The 22,745-nt window shown below is 49.8% G+C and overlaps 1 protein-coding gene across 1 annotated transcript in view; it reads left to right on the top strand.

Moving 5' to 3' along the window:
- The first annotated feature begins 3,029 nt into the window (after nucleotides 1-3,029).
- The window catches only part of SERPINA1 (serpin family A member 1), a 65,457-nt gene continuing 45,741 nt past the window's right edge, over nucleotides 3,030-22,745 (top strand). Inside the window, exons 1-5 of the mRNA XM_007944519.2 lie at nucleotides 3,030-3,678; nucleotides 5,213-5,483; nucleotides 7,455-7,602; nucleotides 9,331-9,518; nucleotides 10,770-10,790. Coding sequence (XP_007942710.2) covers nucleotides 3,030-3,678; nucleotides 5,213-5,483; nucleotides 7,455-7,602; nucleotides 9,331-9,518; nucleotides 10,770-10,790 — 1,277 coding nt within the window. The remainder of the gene's footprint in view (nucleotides 3,679-5,212; nucleotides 5,484-7,454; nucleotides 7,603-9,330; nucleotides 9,519-10,769; nucleotides 10,791-22,745) is intronic.

Here is a 22,745-nt window from a genome sequence, read left to right as displayed (position 1 = left end):
CTTCCATCTTGACCTCAGTTTCCCCATTTGAGAAGTCGGGTGGCCAAGGCCTGGGTGAAACAGGAGCAGAGGGAGCGGAGTGGGGAAGGGCAGGGCTCTGTGTTGCTGGGCATGACATGGACTCTGCCCTCCAGGCAGCAGGACATGCCGGGTAAAGTAGAAGGTCAGTGAGAAAGGGGAAGACTGTCAACAAGACGGACTGACTCAGTGGCCGCAATGATGGGCCCAAGCATAACAGAGATTGGGGGGATGACACAGGACCGGGCAGTGTTCCATTCTGTTGTACACCTACTCTTCTCTTGTACACGGTCTCTACGAATCAGGGCCGACCCGACGGCGTCTGCAACAAACAACATCGGACAGAGCCTGGTCTAGTTGGTTTAGCCACAGGCCTCGCCACCCCCTATCATCTCACCCCCAGTCCTGAAATACATTTACCTCACGTGCCTGGCCCAGAAGGCTTTGAGCTTATAGCTGCTGCCACACTCTCCACACAAAGAGCAACTCTGTCACATCCCTTCCCGCTTAATGTTTAGGGTCTAGGCTTGTTTCACTTAATTGTTTCAACAATTCCATTTTATAGATGAGATGAAACAAGGCACAGAGAGATCAAATTACATGTTCTAAGTCACACAGCTTATAAGTAACAGAGTTCAGATTAGAGCCCAGGTCTGTGTAAAGCTGCAAGCAATGGTTTTCCTAACCCCCTGCCTGCACCACACACGCACACACACAAACACACACACACACACACACAGAATGTCCTGGCAAGAGCACATCTCCGATGCTGCCTCTGTGCTGTGCACATGGAAGGGGACACGGTGCTCAGAACGGGCAGGTGAGTGACTGCAGGGCCTCAGCCCGTTTGTGCAGCAGGACTGCAGATTCATAGGACCAGCCTCCTCTTAAGAAAAGCTTCTCAGGGTTGGGGGCCTGTGGGGGTGCTTAGCGAGCACTGTCCCCTGGCCACACGTAGCAGGTTGTCATGAAGGTCCAGGTGGCAGAGGGAGATTTACTGGGGTCTCCCTGAAGGCCTGGCATAGAATGTCACAGCAGAAACGTGAGGATCCTGGCCAGGGCCCTCCACTCCAGGAGAGAGAGGACGACCTGCTCTGATTGATGCCAAGGATAGTTTGGCCCCAAGGAGACAAATTCAGTTGGGTCTTTCTTGACCCAAATCCACTCTGAAATGAGACAAACTTCCTTCCTGGCAGGGGAGAGGGGGCGTCCGCAGGGGGGTGGTATGCTGATCACTTCCTGCAGGGGGCACTACAGGGAAGCAAGTTTACAGTGTCTGGAGGTCAGCAGTTTGAGTGGTGGTGTAGTGCCTGAGGCATTTGACTGCTACCAGGAGGCTGGTGGTTCAAACCCATCAGCCACTCCTTGGAAGGAAGGTTGGGCAACCTATTTCCATAGAGATACCATCTCGGAAACCCAAGGAGGGGTCCCTATGAGTCGGAACTGACTCAACAGCAGTGAGTTGGTTTTTTTTTTTTTTTTTTTTTTTTTTTTTGAGAAGTGCTTCGGAAGAACAGCTTGGTGCCCCACTTCCAAATGATCACGGCCACTGAGGACCCTGTGGGGACAGTTCTACTCTGCACACACGGGGTCACATGAGGCGGAATCAACTCAATGACATTTGGATTCGGGAGGCATTTTGGATTGTCACAACTAGAGAGTGTACACTGACATCAAGTGGGTGGGGGCCAGAAGTGCTGCTAACTTCCCTGCAATGCACAGGACAACCCCCACACCAAAGAATGCCTGGCCCCAGATGTCCACAGTGCCAACGTGAGAAACCCTGCCCTACTCTGCCCAACCCTTAGAAGAAGCCTGGGGCCCCATCTTCAGCAACTTCTATTCTACACGGGGAGGCAGGTGATATGTGCTGACACCTTGGCTATTGACAAAGCACTGGGCCAAAAACACAGAGGCCTGCCAGGCCCCACTCTGCTTGACTAGCTGTGGGCCTTGAGTAAGTTACCTAACCTCACTGAGCCTCACTTCACACCACGTAAAATGCACATGACAAGACATGCCTGAGACCCAAGACCCCAGGATGAGCACTGTCTCTTGTCCTAGTTTCCCCTGCATTTCCCAGGCCTGGAGCAGTAGAAGGAGCCCTGGTGGTAGAGTGGTTAAAACACTCAGCTGCCAACCCAAAGGTTGTTGGTTCAAACCTACCAACCACTCCATGGGAGAAAGATACAGTAGTCTGCTTCTGTAAAGATTTACAGCCCTGGAAACCCTATGGGGCACTTCAACTCTGTCCTTCTGGGTGTCTACGAGTCAGAACTGATTCGAAGCCACTCGGTTTGGTTTTTTTGGCGGGGGTTGAAGCCTTTAAGACTCTGAGAATAATCACATTCTGCCTCAAGTGGCCCCTAAAGTCAGGGCTATAATTATCCTATGAAGCGTGTGGGATCGGAGGACAGCCAGGTATGAGTCAGGAACCCCAGGTTTACATCAGAGCTCTGCCATGTTCAAGCTATGTGTCCTGGGGCAATAGCCTTCTCAGTCTGGGCAGCAGTTTTGCCATCCACAAAAGAATGGGGCTGGCCTTTCCAGCTCAGTCATCTCGGCACCTGGCCTGGCCTGCTTCCTGGGTGATCGTGAGCCAGGCCCTCCTGTCTCCTGAGCTTCCTTGCCTCTGCTCTGGACAATGAGGGCTATGGCTTACTGCTCAGGATCACTGGGAGATGTCAGCACAGTGGAGAACATGGGCTCTGGAGCCAGACAGCTAGGGTTTGGGTTTCTGGTCCTGCTCCTTTACTTGCTCTGTGACCCTGGACAGGCAGCTTCAGCTCTCTGGGCACTGGTTTCCTCATCTGTAAATTGGGGATAGTAGCATTACCTCCCTTGGAAGATTGTTGGAAGGCTTAGATGAATGAACACATATAAAGTGGCTAGAACAGTGCTTGGCGTGTGGTGAGCCCTGTATCCCTTGTTGGCACTGGTCAGTGGCTGGTGGGAACCATCGCATGGCCTGACTCCAGGCTCAGTCCCCCTTCTCTCTCTCTTGCAGGACAATGCCATCCTCCATCTCCTGGGGCCTCCTTCTCCTGGCAGGCCTGTGCTGCCTGGTCCCCAGCTCCCTGGCTGAGAGCACCGAGGGAGACGCTGTCCAAGAAACAGATGCATCCGAACATGACCATGACCATCCCCCAGCCTGCCACAAGATTGCCCCAAACCTGGCCAACTTTGCCTTCAGCCTGTACCACGAGGTGGCCCGTCAGTCCAATACCACCAACATTTTCTTCTCCCCGGTGAGCATTGCTGTAGCCTTCGCGCTGCTCTCCACAGGGGCCAAGTCTGACACCCTCACCGAGATCCTGGAGGGCCTGGAGTTCAACCTCACCGAGACATCCAATGCCGAGATCTACGAAGGCTTCCAACACCTGCTCCACACCCTCAACCAGCCAAATAGCCAACTCCAGCTGACTGCCGGCAATGGGCTCTTCATCAACGAGAGCATGAAGCTAGTGGAGAAGTTTTTGCAGGATGCCAAGAAGCTGTACCACTCAGAAGCCTTCTCTGTTAACTTCCTTGACACCCAAGCAGCTATGAAACAGATCAACGATTACGTGGAGAAGAGAACCCACGGGAAGATTGTGGACTTGGTCAAAGATCTGGACCAAATGACAGCTCTTGCTCTGGTGAATTACATTTTCTTTAGAGGTAAGTTGCACTACCAGCCTGAATCAATTCCTATGGAAACATCCAAACTCCAACACTCAGTTCTTGATCTCCCCTTGTTGATGCAGTATAGGGCACACCAGTGTATCTCAAATGTATGTCATTACATTTTCCTCATGCAACCAAGAAGGATCCTTTCATAGTCAAATAATTTCAAGGAATGCTGGGTTAAACAGAGTCAAATCCTCTTCTTCTCTGCAGGACTTTTCAGAGCCTTTAATGATCCTAATGTACATTATAAATCTCTACCAGGGAGAAGAAGTAGATTGTATAATATTTCCAAAAATGTACACTCAGAATTTTTCTTTTAGAACATCCAAAAGGAAAGTGTTTCACAGAATATTCTTTGAAGACCTCTGGTGTAATGGAAGGCATGTTGGTTTAGGAGTCAGAAAGACCTGGGTTCAAATCTTGAACTTATGAGATATATGATCATGGTCAAGCCACTTCACCTCTCTGAGGTTCTAGTTTCTCATCTATAATATGGAAATCATAAAAGCCCAGCTGTCAAGTGGTTGTAAGGAGTAAATTAGTTAGGGAGCCCCTGGGTGATATAAGCAGTTAACACACTTGGCTGCTAACCGAAGGGTTGGAAGTTTGACTCTACCTAGGGGTACCTCAAAAGAAAGCCTGGTGACCTACTTCCAGTAAATCAGCCACTGGGAACCCCATGAAGCACAGTCCAACTCTGACACATATGTGGTCACCAGGAGTTGGAATTGACTGAAAACCAACTCGTTTTTGGTCTAAAAAAAGTTAGAAACCACACAAGACTGTGCCCAACACAAAGTAGGTGCTCAAGTAATGTCATATCTGAGCCTGCCTTTCTGCCTCTGAGTGTTTAAAAACCCGGGAACTTGTAGGCCTCAGAGAACATTCTAAGCCAGTGTTTAAATCGTCCCATGACAATTGGCTGGGGTATCCCACGGTCATCAATTAGGGTGGGGAGCTGAGTTCAAGGCAAGGGGTGACTTGCTTCACACACTCAGCTCCCTTCTTCTGGAGGCACAGGGATGCAGTACAGAGAGACCAGGGTCAGGCACCTGCATTTCCTGGCTTGGTCCAGGAAAAGGCCTTTTGAGTGGTCACAAGAGTATTTCCCTTGAGCCCTGACTGAATCACCCATTTATATGGCAAAGTGGTGCCAAAATATGGCTTGGGGAGCTTCACACCTCTCCCAGTCATTGTCACTGATCATCCTCCCACCAACCTCAAATAAAAACACTCATTCTTCAAAGCTCGTGGCAAGATAAAGCCTGGCCCAGACAGTCTGGTGCCTCTAAGCCTCTGAGACAGTCATTCGGGAACCTCTTCTGGCCTCAAACTATCTTCACAAAAGCCTTTGCAGTAGCCTGGATGGACCTAGTTTGGGACCCATTTATACAGATGAAGACACTGAGGGTCAGAGAGAAGTGTCTCCCCAAGGGGCTCGGAGTTTTCCTTGAGCTTGGAGCCCACCACCCTGATTTAAATCTTGGCCCCAATCCTGGCTGATGTCCACTTCTTCTGTCTCCAGGCAAATGGAAGAAGCCCTTTGAGGCGGAGCAGACCCAGGATGGAGAATTCCACGTGGATGAGACGACCACGGTCACGGTGCCCATGATGAGCCGCTTAGGCATGTTTGACCTCCATAGATGCCAGGAGATGTCCACCTGGGTGCTGCTCATGGAGTACATGGGCAATGCCACGGCCATCTTCATCCTGCCAGACCCGGGAAAGATGCAGCAGCTGGAGACTCGGCTCAGCAAGGAACTCCTCTCCAAGTGGCTGGAGTACAGACACCCAACGTAAGTCCCCAGCCAGGGGCTGGGCTATGTGAGGACCAGCCAGAAGGCTGGGCAGAGTGGACCCCAGGTTCTTGGGGCCACAACTGCTGTGATGGCTTTCTGCCTATGGACAGAGCACTGAGCTTAGTTCCATCAGCACCACCTGGGCCCTGTGAAAGGGACTAAGGTCCTGTCCTGTGGGGTGTCCCCCTTAGCATGGATGCTGACCTCTCCTGAGATCCAGCACCTGGTACAAGGAAAGAGACACCAACACAGTGCTATAGGAAGCCAAGACCACAGAGGGCCTTCCTGGCCAAGGTGGCTACGGGGTTTGGAGTTAAAGCTTAGCAGATCAATAGACAGACAGGGCCTGTCTGCAGAAGGCATGGCCGTAGCAAAGGCCCAGAAGTCGGGAAGTTGAGGGTGTGTTTGTCACTAGATCAGGGTGCTCTGATGGGTGTTCTGGTAGGAAAAAAAAATACACTTGAACATAAAAAACAAATAAGTGTATGTTCGCTTATTCATCAATATGCCTGTGTTCTATGGAACTTATTATTTTTTTCTTTAAAGGAGGAGAAGTGTATTAGAAGGACTCTAACTTATATTTTAAGCCAAATTTAGTTCACCTACTTTGTTTAGACACTTCATCTCAGTTTTCTGCCTTTTAAATATCCTAGATCCTTAAGCCTTTTCCTAGAAGGGCTGTTTCACAAATCTTTTTTTAAAAAAATGTATCAAGTTTTATTTATGTTGTTGTTGTCGAAAATACACATAGCAGAACACACACCAACTCAACAGTTTTTACACATACCATCTAATGATGCTCATCACATGCTTTGAGTTGTGCTACCATTGCTACTGGACTACTTTATTATTCACTTCATGAAACAAACTAAAATAAACCACACCCAATGCCTCCAAGTCAATTCTGACTCATGGTGACCCTTTACAACAGCATAGAACTGCCCGGTAGGGTTTTCAAGGCTGTCATCTTTACAGAAGCAAAACCCAAACCACACCCACCCATGGCCATGGAGTAAATCCCAACCCACAGCGCCCCTAGAGGCCAGAGTGGAATAACATCAGAGGGTTTCCAAAGCTGTAATCTTCAGGGAAGCAAAGTTGAAGCCAAACCCATTGCAGTGGAGTTCACTCTGAGTCACAGCGTTCCTGGAGGACAGAGTGGAACCGCCCCACAGGGTTTCCAAGGCTGCAAAACTTTGCAGAAGCAGACCACCTCATCATCCTCCCTTGGAGCAGCTGGTGGGTTTGAACCAAAGACCTTTTTGATTAGCAGCCAAATACTTTAACCACTATGCCACCAGAGCTCCTTGGAATCAATGAAGTATCAGGTTAAAATATGAATAGACATTTCCATAGAAGTTTGAATCCCCGGCACACCCCTCTCTGGTCCCTGTACCCCAAGAGAACGAGGCAAGCATTGAGTCCAGCATGGGCCAGTGAGCCTTGGGAGGCAGTCTGCTCACTTGTGTTGGACCCCTTCTGGGCCTCACTCTTTCCCCACAGCAAAAGAGCACCGAGCAATTGAGCCATCTAACCTCATGAATCACTCATCACGCATTTGATAAACACGTGGCCCTCGGCACCTGCCATCACATGTCCTGAGCAGCATACTGGGGACTCAGGCCCTGAGGGGATTCCCAGGCCAGCAGGGAAACAAACCACTGTGGCTCAGAGTAAGACATGCTTTGCAGAGGGCACTCTGATTTTGCCTGGAAGGACTTCTCAGAGGAGGTGGCATTTGAGAGAGCCTTGCCAGGGCAAGAGGACTCCTTTGAACATCAACATTCTCTGAGCCTGTGTGCAAAGGGAGTGAAGACGTAGCATAAGCCAAGACTTGTGCTTGGCGTGGGTGGGAAGACTGGGCTCTAAGTGGGGGAAACAGCAAGGAAACGCTTGCACCGTGTGCAGTCCAGCAAGCTTGGGCCTTCCTGCACTCTGAACTGCTCCCGGCCTTTCCCTTCATGATAGGTCTGCCGCACTGCATTTTCCGAAACTGAGCATTTCTGGAACCTACGATCTGAAAGAACTCCTGGGCAAGCTGGGCATCACCAGGGTCTTTGGCACTGGGGCGGACCTCTCGGGGATCACTGAGGATGCAGCCCTGATGCTCTCCAAGGTGAGATCACCCCCTTTCGTCTGTTGGTTAAAATGTTTGGGGGGACACAGCTCAGGCAAGGGGAGCACGAACAGGACCCTCTGAGGAATCCAACCAGAGTCCTAACATTGGCATCCAGTAACGTGCCTTCATGTGCGTCTGGCGTTTCAATGATCTCGACGGAGGGAGCCACTGACCCCCGTGTCACTTTCCCTTCTTTGTGACTCAGCTTACCCCTGCTTACAAAGAGAGGCTCAGGCTTGGTGAGTTCAAAGGACTTTCCAGCTCCAGCGTCTTCTGATGTTTGGTGCTATTGGGCAGATCACCGAGACAGGGTTTACAGATGGTTTCAGCCAAACAGGCCGTTGATTCAGGCAGATAAAGGGCCATCAGAGAAACCACCGCAGGTCAGTTACTGACTGTGGACTCAACGCCTGGTTTTGAATGAGGCACTTTGAAGATCACTTCAAAGTCCTTGTTCCAAGGAGCTTTAAACCTAATGGCAGAAACAAGACAGACATGCAAGGCAGACAAAAGGTGCAAGGAAATCTTCACATCCTGAAGTTGGGGGTTTTGTCCCGTGAAGCGGAGAGAGGCAGGTTGGGAAGGAAGAGGTGAGTGTGATGGGGGAATCAGGGAAAGGTATTGAGAAGGTGAGGGGAAGGCCTGTGTGTACACGGGACAGAGGAAAGAACTGGACAAGGAAAGGACTGTGCAGGCACCGAGAGGCCCCAGTACAGTGTTGAGAGGCAAGGAAGGAATCAGGCTCTGGGGAGGGAGGAGGAGAAGGAAGAGGTGAGACAGGGTCAGGTGTGCTGTGACCACCTGATAGAGCCTCACAGTTGCCAGACTGAAGATTTAAAATTGCGTCCTTCATTCACATGCCTGTGCGCACACACATGAACACAGTCACACACACACACGAGTGCTCACACATGCATATATGCATGCACAGGCACACACAGAAAATGCATGAACACACATACACCCACGCATACACATGTATACATGCACAAAGGCACACACATGCATGTGTACACACATATCTCCATACATGTACAGATAACACAGGTGTACACACTCACATGCATGCACATACACACGTGTGCACATACACCAAAAAACCAGTCACACATATACACACATGCACGCATATATGGATGCAGAATCAACACACACGCAAGCATACACACACAGCCACTCAGGCAGGTGCACATGCATGCACTTGCAGCCACACACCCACACATGACACACATACATGTACTGAGTGCCTATGCTGCGCTAGGCCTTTTACATGAATCGTCACAGGGGCCTATCAGACCCCTGGGATTCTGCTGCAATTCTCTGGTTTAGAAAACCCAGGCTGCAGGAAGCTCAGCAATCCCACCGCAGCGATGCAACTAGTGGGAAAAGTGGGATTTGAACCCAGAACCCTGCGGTGGAGAACCATATTCTTTCCACCATACCATGGTGAGCCACTTGTAAATACTGCTGTTAGTTCGTTGGTGAACATGCTCATGTGCACACACCCAGCCTGGACCCAGTTGGTTGATTTGTCGTCAATGTAGTTTTCAGTTTAGGAAATGTTAGCAGGACGAAACTCCTGGAAGGTCGCCATGGCAACAGTCCGCCCTGGCACCCGGCAGCGGTCCCTGTGCCGGCAGCCCTGCTCCAGGGCTGGGTGGGCTGGTGCGGCCGGCTCCGGCTCCCCCTCACAGCTGGTCTTCTTCTGTGCTTCTGCCCCTCCAGGCGGTGCACAAGGCTGTGCTGACCATCGACGAGAAAGGGACTGAAGCTGCTGGGGTCACCATCTTGGAAGCCATCCCCATGTCTCTGCCCCCCACTGTCAAATTCGACAGCCCCTTCCTTCTCTTGATCTATGATAAGGAAACCAAGAGCCCACTGTTTGTGGGAAAGGTGGTGAACCCCTTACAAAAGTAAGGGCCTCTCAGGCTCAGCGCGCCCCTCCCAGGCCAGGTCTCTTGTCTCAGTGACCAATAAAGTGTGCACTGACCCGGCTTAACTTGCGTGTCAACTTGCCAACCTCCTCATCTCATTCCCTGGGTTTCCCTTCATACCCTAAGGATATGTGTGGGATCAAGGTCACAGGGCTCTCTCATGTGTCCGTTTTATTGATAAATCACAGGAAGAAGATGTGGCAATCTGCTTGTGTAAAGACTTACATCCTTGGAAATTCTATAGGCCAGTGCTACTCTGTCCTGCAGGGTCACTATGAGTCAGAATCGACTTGATGGCAGTGGGTTGGTTGGTTGACTGGAAGTGCTTATTATTAAGCCAGGCACTGCTCTAGGCACAAAGAATTCAAAGATGAAGTATTGGCTGAAATCCACATTTGACAGGCTTCTGCCTCAGCTCATCTGTGCAGAAGCTCCGGGCTTTCCTGTTACGTCTGGAACTTGCCCAGCTGACTGAGCACGGGCTCAGAGACCACATGCTGTCCTCAGCCCGCCCCCCCCCCAAGCCTCCAGCACGTTCTCCTGTTAGCCTCCCTTCCAACACTCACTGCTCCACCCTGTGAGAGCCCTCAGCCCTGCCGGGCTGGCAGTGCCCACCCAGACTGCCCACCTCCTGCCGTTTCTCCTGGAGCTGTCAGCCTGCATGGACGCACTGAGCTGCTGCATCTCCAGCAAAGGGAGCAACAAGTCCACCCCTCCCATCTCATCTTGCTTTGTCATCAGAGCCACACTGGAGCCCTTACATCTTTCAGGGTCTTTCCTGCCAGCAGTCCCTGCAGATTTTTCCCGTAGCTCTTTCTCCATGGGGCTGGACACTCCTGCCCAGCCTCATGGAGAAAGACCTATGGGAAAAATACACATACTGTCTTCCCTGTCATTCCCAAATCTATTGAGTAATCCCAACACATGATGACCTTTTGTGTCAAAGCAGACCTGAGTTCCATAGGGTTTTCAATGGCTATGACCTTTTGGAAGTACATCAACAGGCCATGGATCAAACCATCCATCTTTTGGTTAGCAGCCAAGCACTTAATTATTTGTGCCACTCTAAAAAAACCAAACTCACTGCCATCGAGTGGGATCCAACTCATAGCAACCCCTCCCCGGGTTTCTGAGGCAGTATCACTATGGAAGTAGATTGCCCAACCTTCCTTGTGCCACTCAGGGGCTCCTATTTCCACCCCAGGAGTTCCCAAATACAACTCCTCTTAGAAGCCGGTCCCTTCTCCCCAGGTGAAGAGAATGTTCCCTGGGCCTTGGTCTTTTTCCCTCCTTCAAGTTCATCCAGGAACCCCAACACCACCACCACACTTACCCTGTGTCCTTTTCTCCTTAGCCATGTGCCCAAGATACTTCAGGTGGCTCTGGAGAGTCATTTCCCAGCCTCCCCTCAGTCACTGGGAGGGGAAGCATGATCCCCTCCTTGGTCCCTGGGAGGGGAAGCGTGGCCAGCTGGTTGACTCCCCAACCTGCTACCTGTTCTCCTTTTGGATAAACTGGGGCCACCTTGCAGCATGTGCCTAGTTCCTCCAGGGCCATAACCATGGTCTTCAGAGGCAACCCCAGCTCAGGTGCCAACACTGGAATCAGTCCAGGGAGTGGTTTTTGTTAGTGAGGGCTGCCTGCTCCTCCCCATCCCTGAGCCCTGTTTAAGGGCCACAAATCCAGGAGCCTTGCAGGGCCCCCATCTGGACGGTCTACTCTCTGCTGGATTTACAGAAATGTGTTTGTCCTGTGGGACGTACATCCATCTCATGCATGTCCAGTCATCTCCTCTCTGGGCCAGGCTCTGGGGATGTCTACCTCCAGTATGAGGTTGAACCATGTGCCGTTGTCACTATTTAGGTCAACAATGGTCAAATAGCAATAATCTCACAGGACTCACTCTAACAGAGAAAGGTCTTGATGGTTTCCCAAACAAATCTAAGTTTCCTCTGCTCAGCTACCTCTGACTTCCACAAATTCCATTAATAACAGGAACATCATCACCTATCTAGTGATGGTAAGGCTTGAAGATGAGATGATCTGGATTCAAGGTCAGTCTCTGCCATTTACCAGCTGTGTGACCTTGGAGAAGTCACCCACAGCACATACCTAGGAGGTTCTGCCCCACCAACCCAGGAACTCCCAAACACACTTCCTCCTAGAAGCAGGCCCCCTCTCCCCAGAAGAGAGGGTTCCCTGGGTCTTGCTCTTTATTTCCTCATAAGGCTCACCCAGAACCACTAGCGGTCCCAAGACCACCAGGGGAAAGCAGGCCAGCATTTAAACTTCCGCAGCCATAGCAAGCACTCCTCAGATTCCCCACCGGTGGTTTTCTAGGGGAATAAGGGGGCAGAGTTGCACATTGGGGTTCTTGAGAAACCAAATTCCTGAGGACAGAGAAGGGTGGGAGACCTGAAGGGCTTCTCTCAGGCACCATCATTTTTCTCCTAAGACTCATCCATCCTAGTTGGGACTCAGTTGTGAGAGATGCCAATTCAAACCAGCTGAAAGCCCCCCCCCCCAAATGGAATTCAGGGCTCATATAGGAACCAACTGGGGCACATCAGGACACCCATGGTACAAGGAGGGCAATTGTGTGCCCAACATCAGTGGCATGGCAACAGTAAGTCCTCAGCTTTGCATTGTCCTTTAGAGAATTGAAAACTATAGTCATGTCTACTTCAGGCCTCACAACGTGTCCTTGAGGAACACAGACTTGGGACTGCTATCCCCAGTGTACAGATGGGAAAGATGAGGTCCAGGGAGGTTAAACGGCCTGCCCAGTGAAGTCAGAAGGCAAGTCCTCTCCTCAGGGCCTGTGCTGCCCCACCACATATGCTTCTCCAGTTGCCATAGGATCAAAATGAAATTCCAGTCTGTGCCTCCTAGTCCACTTGCAGCCACCTTGCAGCCCCAACACCAGCTGACACCACTGCTGCTGTGACATTTCATTTTGGGTTGATTCAACTTCACATTGAGGCAATTCCAGGCCAGGCTCCCTCTCCAGGCAAGGACCTGGCCCTGTTCCACAGAGCAGTGAGAGGGAAGATACAAAGCAGCATCCAGGATTCACCCAGGGACAACACAGCAATGACCCTTCACACCAGTCCATTGTTCCCAGGGAAAGATCACAAGATTTAGAGCCCAAACAAAGATAAGTGAAACTTTGGTTTGAAGTCCCACCTTTACCCCTACTGATGCTGGCATCTTGGGTCCCTAAGCCACATTTGTAAAATGGGGACAATGGTCAGGGTGTTTCTGCTTTTCTCAGTTGTGAACAGCAAAAACAGGAACCACAGAATCATATGTGGATTCTCCCCTCAGCTCAGTTATCTTCTCCAGAAGTCCAGGGGGTGGGCAGCCATTCAATAAACAAACAAGCGAACATTTACTGTATACTTACTGAAAACCAGTCACTGCCAAGGTGATTCTGGCTCCTGGGGACCCATGCGTGTCATGGTAGAACTGGCTTTGCTCCACAGGGTTTTCAAGGGCTCATTTCTCAGGAGATCTTCAGGTCTTTCTTCCAAGGCCCCTCTGGGTGGACACACACCTCCAATCCCTTGGTTAGCAACTGAGTGCACTAACTGTACCACCCACAGACTCCAAGTACCCCCTACCTCCTGTGGACTAGAGGAGAAGGAAATTCAGGTCTACCTCGAAGACTGCACACCCACTTGGGCAGAGGATGAGTGCATGAATGAGGTCTAGCAATAGGGTGTGTGTAGAGCTGCAGGCCCTTCCCAGAGCCAGTGGGAAATGGTCAATAAACCATCACCAGCATCCCGAGAGGCCCTCTGACGCTGTCTCTTACTGGGCTTTCACAACTGTGGAGCAAACAGAATGTGCAGTGGGATTGCCCCCAGACCTCACAGGGGAGCTTCTGACAGCTGAGCTAGCTTTTGGAGGGCAAATGGAATTCTCCTGGGCAGAGAGAGCAGAGAAGGACACTCACCTTGACAAGACCCATCTCTAGGTCCTTAACCACATCTGTAGGCCCTTCCCAAATAAGTTCACATTCACAGGTTCTGGGGATCAGGGTGTGAACATGTCTTTGGGGGCCATTATTTCATCCAGCACAGCCCATAACTTCCCAGGGAGGGAATAATGCTGAGGGAGGGAGTGAGGAAGTGAAGTGGATGATGGTATGAAGGAAGGCTGCCACCAAGGAGCACTGTGGAACCAAACCTGGAGACCAGGAAGGGCCATGAGATGGGATGAGATGGGAAGAGAAGGGAAGGCACTCAAGGTGGGGGACAGCAAGAGTGCAAAAGACCCATTCAAGGAGGTGGGAAGAAGTTCCTGTGGCTTGCAGACTAGCCACCATGCAAGGTGGGAGCTGCCTGGAGACACATGAGGGCAATGTGAACAGACCTCAACTAACAGATTCTACAGCAGAAACGTTCTCAGGAGTGACCTGGGTTGGGGTGGCCTCTGGAATTACCTTTAGGTCACTCTTGTAGACACCTTGTCATGGTCCTATGTCACTTGTTTCAAGCAGAGCCAAGCTTTGGTCCCCAGAAGAGAAGAGAGGGAAGAGGAGGTCAGTGGCTTCTCCCCACCCTTGGCCGCCCACCCAGAATCCTACTCCCTTTCTTGCCTGGTGGAAGGGGGCAAGGCTCTCTCAGACCAGAGAGGAGTGCACAAAGCTGTTCACACTCAAGTGAATGTGGCTGTCTTGGCTCAATTTGTGATGCCTACCTTGGGAGTAAAAAGGGGAAGTGACTGTTCTAATTGTCATACCATGGTGGTGACCCAGGGCTTTGTGAATCTTTGCCAGTTGTGATAGAAGTGATTTCCCCACAGTGGTGGGAAACTGAGGCTCAGAAAGAGAAGCCAGGGTGGTGCTAGGAGGGGTGGCAGCATCTGTCATCACAGAAAGGGCCTGGCCTGGCTTGGGTTCTGGCTGAAAGACTCCTCACTGCGTGATGTCAGATAAACCACTCTCTGGGCCTCCCTGTTCTCACTGCCAACACCTGGAGGGCATCACCCTCAGCATGGAAGTCAAGAGCACTTTGGAAAGTGGCCACTCCCAGCATCGTGTGAGCAGCGTCCCCTTGCCTTTCCAGCCCTAGGTCTCTGAGGGAGTCAGACATGGGGTTGTTCTGTGGTTCTGAATTCCCTTAGAGAGGGCTCCATCATGTGTGAACGTGAGTGAGTGTGTGACCATGTTTATGTGTGTGTGTGAGTGTGTGCTGTGTATGTGAATATGTGTGAATGTGGGGGTATGTGTGTGTATTTGTGCATGTATGTGGTGTGTGTGAGCATGTATTGTGTGTGTATGTGTGCATATGTGTATGTGTGGTAAGTGAGGATGTGAGCATGTGTGAGTATATTGTATGTTTGAGCGTATGCATGTGGAATGTATGAGTGTCTATGTATGTGTGTGGTGTGAGCATGTGTGTATATGTTTGTGAGTGTATGTCTGTGTGTGTATATGTGTGTACATGTGAGTGTATATGTACATAGTATGTGTGATTGTGCATGTAAACATATGAGTGTGTGTGTGTTGTATGTATGAGTGTGTGTATGCATTGTGTGTGTGTGTGTGTGTGTGTGAGACAGATGCAGACTGAGTAAGTGTGAGGTGCCCTAACTCCCACACTCAGAACAAGCACCTCCCTCCAGGAGTGACTTTTACTCCTTCTCCCTGTCACACTCTGTTGTTGTTGTTATGTGTCGTCGAGTTGGACCCGACTCCTAGCGACCCCTCCTTGGTTTTCCGAGGCAGTATCACTACAGAAGTAGATTGCCCCATCTTCCTTCCGAGGAGTGGCTGGTGGGTTTGAACCACCAGCCTTCTGGTTAGCAGTCAAGTGCCTTAGCCACTATGCTACCAGAGTTCCCACTCTACCACCCCTTCATGTCCCACTTGGAAGTTGGCTGCTGTCACCCCTCCACGCCTGGACAAATGGGCTGTGTAGCCCGGAGGAGAAGGACGCAGGGTCCAGTTCCAGATGAGTGGTCTTCCAGGTCCATGACCCTAGGAATCACAACCCTGTGACTGCAGGCAGCTGACAACTGTTGAGTGTCAACCAGGTATCAGCCATTGTTCTAGGCACTGGGCGTGAATTAAGTCACTTGCTCTTGTCAATAGCCTTAGGAGGCAGGTATCAAGGAGACAACCGGTTGGTCTTGGAAGGCCCTGGGCTCCCTTCCATGCCCCATCTCTCCTCTTCCTGGCGGCCTGGCAGCCTGCTCCTCCACTGGACTAAGCACTTGAGCACGGGGTCCCTGTAGTAGGTGCAGCCCCAGCAGCTTCTCGGTGGAGGAGGTTCTGCATGTTCTCATGACCTAACACCGTGTGTCTGAGCAAGGTGAGTCCCATGCCTCCTCTATCTTCTCCAGCTTATAGAGGAGGAAGCTGAGCTGCAGAGAGGTTAAGTATTTGCCAGAGGTGGGATTTGAACTCAGACACCTGAGCCTTCGCTATCTTCCTTGACATAGGAAATGGGGAAGATGGAATAAGTTCATTAGCAAGAGTTCCCAGCACACAGTCGCTATAAATGTAAGTGCATTGGGCGTTATTCGCTCTTCTCTTGCCCACCTTCCTCAGGCTTAGGCAGAACTCATGGGGCCTTAGTTGTTTTTCCCTGTCTCTCTCCCACCCTTAGGGGGCAGGACTGAGTCAGCCTGGGGACAAGGTCTTTTATTCTCTAGTGCTCTTGTTGTCTACTGCTCTCCTCAGCCTTAGTTTCTTCCTCCTCACCCACTTCCTTTCACATACTAGCCTGGAGCCAGAGTCGGTGACCAGGCTTGCCCCATTCCCTAAATATTCTGCTGGAGAAAGCACATACCCTTTTGGCTTTCACAATGGTGGCTCATTACCCAGAATTCCAGAGGACTGCCCAGGGTCCTCTCCCCTCTGTTCTCTGGGCCTCAACCCTCCTCCCACAGGGCACCCCTGGCCTTGATCTCTGGCTTCACACTCCCGGTCTGAAAGATTTGAGGTGTATTCATTAACTCCTCAGATAACCCTGCTGCTTTCTGTCCTCTCCTCCCTGTTCTTATCTACGTTCACGGCCCTTCATCCACCTGTTGGCCCCTCACCGGGCCCCTGGCCCCTCTCTGTAGCTCAACAACCTCCCTCATTATTTCCAAAGTCATTGCTGCCCCTGATAGCTGCCTTGTAGCGTTATGACAGGACCAAATGAATTAAGACACACCACTGTATGGAGAATGGGCAATGGCAGGACAGGTACTTGTCTGGAGGTGGGTGGAAATACTTGAACTGAGTGACTTAAGTGTTGAAAGATGTGTAGGAGGGAGGCGGGCAAAGAGGGCAAGGGTGAGGCCAGGCTAAGCCAGGCTGACCAAAGAGTGGGGCGAGAGCTAAAGGGTCTGCACGTACCTAGGGGATTACACTCTGGGTAGGGTTGCCAAAGCCTCAAGTCCAAGGTAAATAAATGGTTTAGAGACTTCCGGGCAGACCAAAGAGTGCAGTATTTTTTTTTTTTTTTTTTAAGGAATCAGAAATGTTCTAGAGGAAAGCATGATTTAATTTATTTCTTGATCTTGAAGTGGATAGGGCCCTTTTAGACCAGACAGGAAACCCAGAAGTCATGAAAGCAAAGACTGATCAGTGCGACTTCACAGAATTTGACTTAATATTTTTGACTGTACACCCAAGAATGCCATAAACAGAGGTCAAGAGCAGAGTGAGCAAATTCATAACAGATGTAACAAAGGGTCATCACCTTGATTTTAAAGAAGCCATTCAAATCTATAAGGGAAAGGTAATCAGCCCAGTTGGAAAATGGTCAAAGGATTTAAACAGGCAGACTACAGAAAAATAAATACAAACAGCCAATAGAAGAATGCAGATTCTCAACCCATCCTTAATGAAAGAAATACAAATCACATTAGCACAGATACATTCCCACCTATCAGACTGGCACAAAAATGTTCAGGGTTGATAATACCCATTGCTGGTGAGTCTGTGAGGAAACAGGCATGCCCACGCATTACTGAAGGAGCGTGATGTGTGCAGTGTCTTTGGAAGACAATTTGGTAACAGCTATCGACGATAAAAGAAGAAAACATTTACCTTCTGGCTCAGCAATTCTACTTCTGGACATGCGTCCCAAGCAAATATCAAATGCAAAAGAGTTTTGTTTTGTTTTTAATCACAACGTCGGTAGAAGAGCAAAATCCTGACTAACCATCAACAGGGCACGATTATAAATCTAGGTTCATGCCTACAAAGCAAGGTCTCTTAAAAGCATGAGCTAGATCTGTGTGAGGGCAGTGGGGATTCAGGGTAGAATTCTCACCTTCCATGCAGAAGACCTGGGTTCAGTTCCCCGCCAGGGCACCTCCCACGCAGCCAGCGCTCATCTGTCGGTGGAGGTTTGCCTGTTGCTCTGACGCTGGCTAGAATTCAGTGGAGCTTCCAGACTGATGGACTAGGAAGGGCTGGTGATCTGCTGCCGAAATCAGCCAGTGAAACCCCAAAGGGCCACAAACTTCTGGCCAGCAACCGAGTCGATGGCAGCTGGCAACAGATCTACGTAAGCTGATAGAGTCAGATCTCTCAAAGCAGGAAAGTACTTAGTAAAAGGCAAAATAAGAGCAGTATGCACTGTTTGATCTCTTCTGTGAACACACAATATCATTCAGTTAGCTCATATTTCTACATGCCAGGGACTGGCTGTGCTGCGATGAGCAAAACAGAGCTCTAGGGGCACAGTGCTGAAGGCACTTGACTGCTAACCAGAAGGCTGGAGGTTCAAACCCACCAGCCACTCCTTGGAAGGAAGATTGAGCAATCTACTTCTGTAGAGATACAGCCTCGGAAACCTAAGGACGGCTTGCTATGAGTCGGAACTGACTCAACAGCAATGAGTTTTTTGGTTTGCAAGTATCTAAGTGGGGCATGGAGACAATAAACATGGTAAGTCAGTACGGTGCACAGACCAGGGCCAGGTGACAAGTCCAATGGGGGAAAATGGCACAGGGACAGGGGATGGGGAGTACTGGGATATGCTCAGATAGAGTGGTCAGGGAACACCTCACTGAGAAGGTGGCATCTGAGATCTGAGGTGGGTGCGGGAGTGAGCCTGTGGGTATCTGGGGAGAAGCACCCTGGCAGAGGAAACAGCTGGTGCAAAGGCCCCGGGGCAGCGATGTGCCTGGTGTGATCCAGGGAAGCGAGGCCAGGATGCCTGGAGCTGAGGGTATGAGACGAGAGCACGGTAGCCCAGCCTGGGTGGGGCTCGTGCGCTGTACAGCTGCGAGGACGTGGGCTTTTGCTCGGCGTTGCGTGGAGTTTGTCTTCGTTATCTGGTGTTGAAATAACAGAAATACCACAAGTGGGAGGCTTTAGCAAACCGAAGTTTATTTTCTCACAGTTTGGGAGGTTGGAAGTCCGAATGCTAAGCTCTGGCTTCTCTCTGTGGGCTCTGGAGGAAGGCCCCTGTCTCGGCAGCTCCTGCTTCCTGGTTTCTGGAAGATCTCCACGTGTCATGGCATCTGCCTTACCCTGTCTCTCTCTCTGCTCACTTCTGGAACCTCTTTTTATCTCAGAAGAGATTGGCTCCAGATACACCCCACACTCATCTTGCCTCATTACCATCACAGAAGACACATTCCCAAATGGGCTTGTAACCCCAGGCAGAGAGGTTAGGATTCACCACACAATTACAGACATAGCCCAGTCTATAGCAGAGCCCACAGAGGGTCTTAAACAAAAGCCCAAAATGATTTACCTTTTCACATAATCACACACAAACACTCTGTTTTTTGTTTTTGTTGTTTTTTAAGTGGAGGTTTTCTGGGTGATGAAATCATAGACCATTTTGTTTTCTTCTTACTTTTTCTATTTTAAAAATACAGCAAATACTAATTTAGGAATTGAATGATAGGGGTTGCTAGGAGCTCTGGTAGCATAGTGGCTAAGGCACTTAAATGCTAACCAGTAAGGCTGGCGGTTCAAACCCACCAGCCACTCCTTGGAAGGAAGGTTGGGCAATCCTACTTCTGTAGTGATACTGCCTCGGAAACCCAAGGAAGGGTCGCTATGAGTCGGGGCTGACTCGACGGCATGTAACAACAACAACAACAGGAGATGAGGCAGGGTGAATGGGCAAGCAGAAGTTCAAGAAGCCACTCTATTCCTGACTGAGAAGCGGGGCTTGGCCTGCACAAGGGCATTGCTCAGGGCATTTCCCAGGGCGTTAGTTGGTGTAAGGGAGGAAATGGGGTTTCTTCATCAAATTGTTTCGGGAAACTCTGGAGAAGTCCTTACTTGCAAGGCCTCTTGGTCCCTTTGTTATATCAATGTTTCCCAAACTCACTGGACCATCTAAAACCAAACCCAATCCACTGCCATCAAATCTATTCCAACTCACAGGGACCCTACAGGACAAAGCATTACTGCCCATAGGGTTTCCAGGGCTGCAAATCTTTGCAGAAGCACATTGCCTCATCTTTCTGCTGCCACCAACTTTTTTCTGTTAGCCACCAAATACTTTTACCACAGCGCCTTCATTTGACCAAGTAGCTCATTCTTTCATAAATCATCTCTTAAAAATAAATTAAATAAATAAAAATACCACCATTGAGTCAATTCCAATTCATAGTGACCCTATAAAACTCAAACCAAACTCACTGCCATCGAACCAGATCTGACTCATAGCAACCCCTCCTTGGTTTCTGAGGCGGTATCACTATGGAAGTAGATTGCCCCATCTTCCTTCAGAGGAATGGCTGGTGGGTTTGAACCACCAGCCTTCTGCTTAGCAGTCAAATGCCTTAGGCACTACACTATCAGAGCTCTTTAGTGACCCTACAGGACAGAGTAGATATGCCCCGATAGAGTTTCCAAGGTTGTAATTTTTATGAAAGCAGACTGCCTCATCCTGCTCCCATGGAGCAATTGGTGGGTTCGAGCCAGCAACCTTTCAGTTAGCAGCTGAGTGCTTAACCCCTGTGGCACCAGGGCTCCATGAATCATCTCTACACTTTGCGAAATGCTGCTCTAGGTGGAGAGGCTTTTAGGTGGAGTGGTAGGTTTTCGTTTAGGCAGCTCACTCTGTCAGTGGCTAGGTACGGGGTGGGGCAGGAGGAAGCAAGACCAAGTGTAAGGAGACCGAGAGTTCACTTTCCCTTCAAGAACGTCTAAAGAGCCTTGGTGGTACAATGGTTAAAGCATTTGGTTGCTAACAAAAAGGTTAGTGGTTCTAAGCCACCAGCCACTCCACAGGAATAAGATGAAGCAGTCTACCTTTGTAAAGATTACAGCCTGGGAAACCCTGTGGGGCAGTTCTACTCTGTCTTGTAGGGTTGCTGTGAGTCATAATTGACTTGATGGGAATGGATTTGGTTTTGGTTGTATCATGTACATCTATTGCCCCTACTAGACTAGATTAGGAGATCTGGTAGCATAGTGCCTAAGGCACTTGACTGCTAACCAGAAGGCTGATGGTTCAAACCTACCAGCCACTCCTCGGAAAGAAGGCTGGGCAATCTACTTCTGTGTGATACCACCTCAGAAACCCAAGGAAGGGTTGCTATGAGTCAGGGCCGACTCGATGGCACATAACTACAACAACAGACTAGACTGACATGCTCTTGTATCCAGTGACTGTGCTTTGAATGTCTTGAAATGAACTCCCAATAGGCAATGCATCTACCAAAAAGCTATTCATGAGGCGTTTAACCTTCTTGGCTCAGGGTGGTGTCACCGCCTGCTGCCCAGCATCCCTGTCCCCCTCCCCTCTTTCTGGGCATTGACTGGAGGGCAGCTCAGGTCCAGGAGGTGGGGTGAACAAGCACTGTCAGCCAGGGAGGAGGTGACCAGGGCCCATGATTGCACAAGCCCACATCACCTTGGACCTGTTAATATTAACTCAATCTCCAACCTGGGGGAACATCAGCAACTCCCAAGTCACTCCCCTGATAAGCTCATCATGTTGGCTAGGTCTTCAGAGACTCTTCTTTGGCCTTAGATTGTGATCCTGCTGAGGCCCCATAAATATGTAGACTCATTCCCGGTGGCTACCTATTAGGGAAATTCCTCCCATAGTGCTGTGTAGAACCTGGTAGTTCACTGAGTGTGAGCAGAAATCCGGCAGAAGCAACATGAACTGGTAACCAAAAGCCTTCTGGGTAATAGTTGTCTTGAGTCATTTCAATAATTGTGCCTTTAAAGCTGCTTCCAAGAAAATTAAGTTTCTTCTTGTTGGGCACTGCCTTGTGTTTGGTGTCTAGAAATTTTTTGATTGTTAGTCATTGTTCACATAGACTAGACTTACAAAGAAATGTTGTTGTTAGGTGCCATCAAGTCAGTTCTGACTCACAGTGGCCCTATGTACAACAGAATAAAACACTGCTTAGTCCTGTGCTATCCTCACAATGCTTGCTAAGCTTGGGCCATCACTGCAGCCATTGTGTTAACCCATCTCATTGAGAGTGTTCCCCTTTTTTTTGCTGACCCTCCACCAAAAATTATATCTTTCTCCAGGGACTGGTCCCTTGTGACAACATGACCAAAGTACAAGAGACAAAATTGGTTCAGTTAATTCAGATTGGTTAATCAACCATTATTATTATTAATAATAATCCTGTAATGAATGCTGTCCTCATGGCAGTGCTGTGTTGTGTGTGAGCTCTGTGTAAAGCAAGGGCTTTGTAGATGCTCTGTTGCCTCCGTGCTTCTTTGGAGAGTTGTCCTCAGAGTCGATGTGGACAACCGTACAGGCTGTGCACTGCACATGGGTGCCTGGCAGAGGGAGTGCAGAGCCTGAGATCCAGCCCATGCTTCAGTGGCAACATCCATCTGGAAAAACCAGTGTTTGTGTTGTTTGCACAAAGATGTCGTCACCGTAGAGACTAGGTGATAAAACAAATACAGTAAAATGTTAGTGGCAGCGTCTAGGTGGTAGGTTGAAGGTGTCCACTGTCTTTCAGCTTGGCTATTGTTATTGTGGCTGGTCGTGGTTGAGTCAGCTCCAACTCATAGAGAACCCCACGGACAACAGAAGGAAATATTGCCACCTCTTGCATCACCTTCATGATCCTTGTATGTTCAAGGCCATTGCACTTAGAGGTGCCTTCCAACCTAGGGGCCTCATCTTCCAACACTCCATTGGACAATATTCTGTTGTGATCTGTAGAGTATTCATTAGCTGGTTTTCAAAAGTAGACCACCAGGCCTTTCTTCCCAGTCTGTCTTAGTCTGGAAGGTCTGCTGAAACTTGGCCA

The sequence above is a fragment of the Orycteropus afer genome, unplaced genomic scaffold (genome assembly GCF_000298275.1).
Source record: "Orycteropus afer afer isolate SDZICR_OR568_19922 unplaced genomic scaffold, OryAfe1.0 scaffold00127, whole genome shotgun sequence".
NCBI classification, from domain to species: Eukaryota; Metazoa; Chordata; class Mammalia; order Tubulidentata; family Orycteropodidae; genus Orycteropus; species Orycteropus afer.
This window is presented reverse-complemented; position numbering and strand designations above follow the sequence as displayed.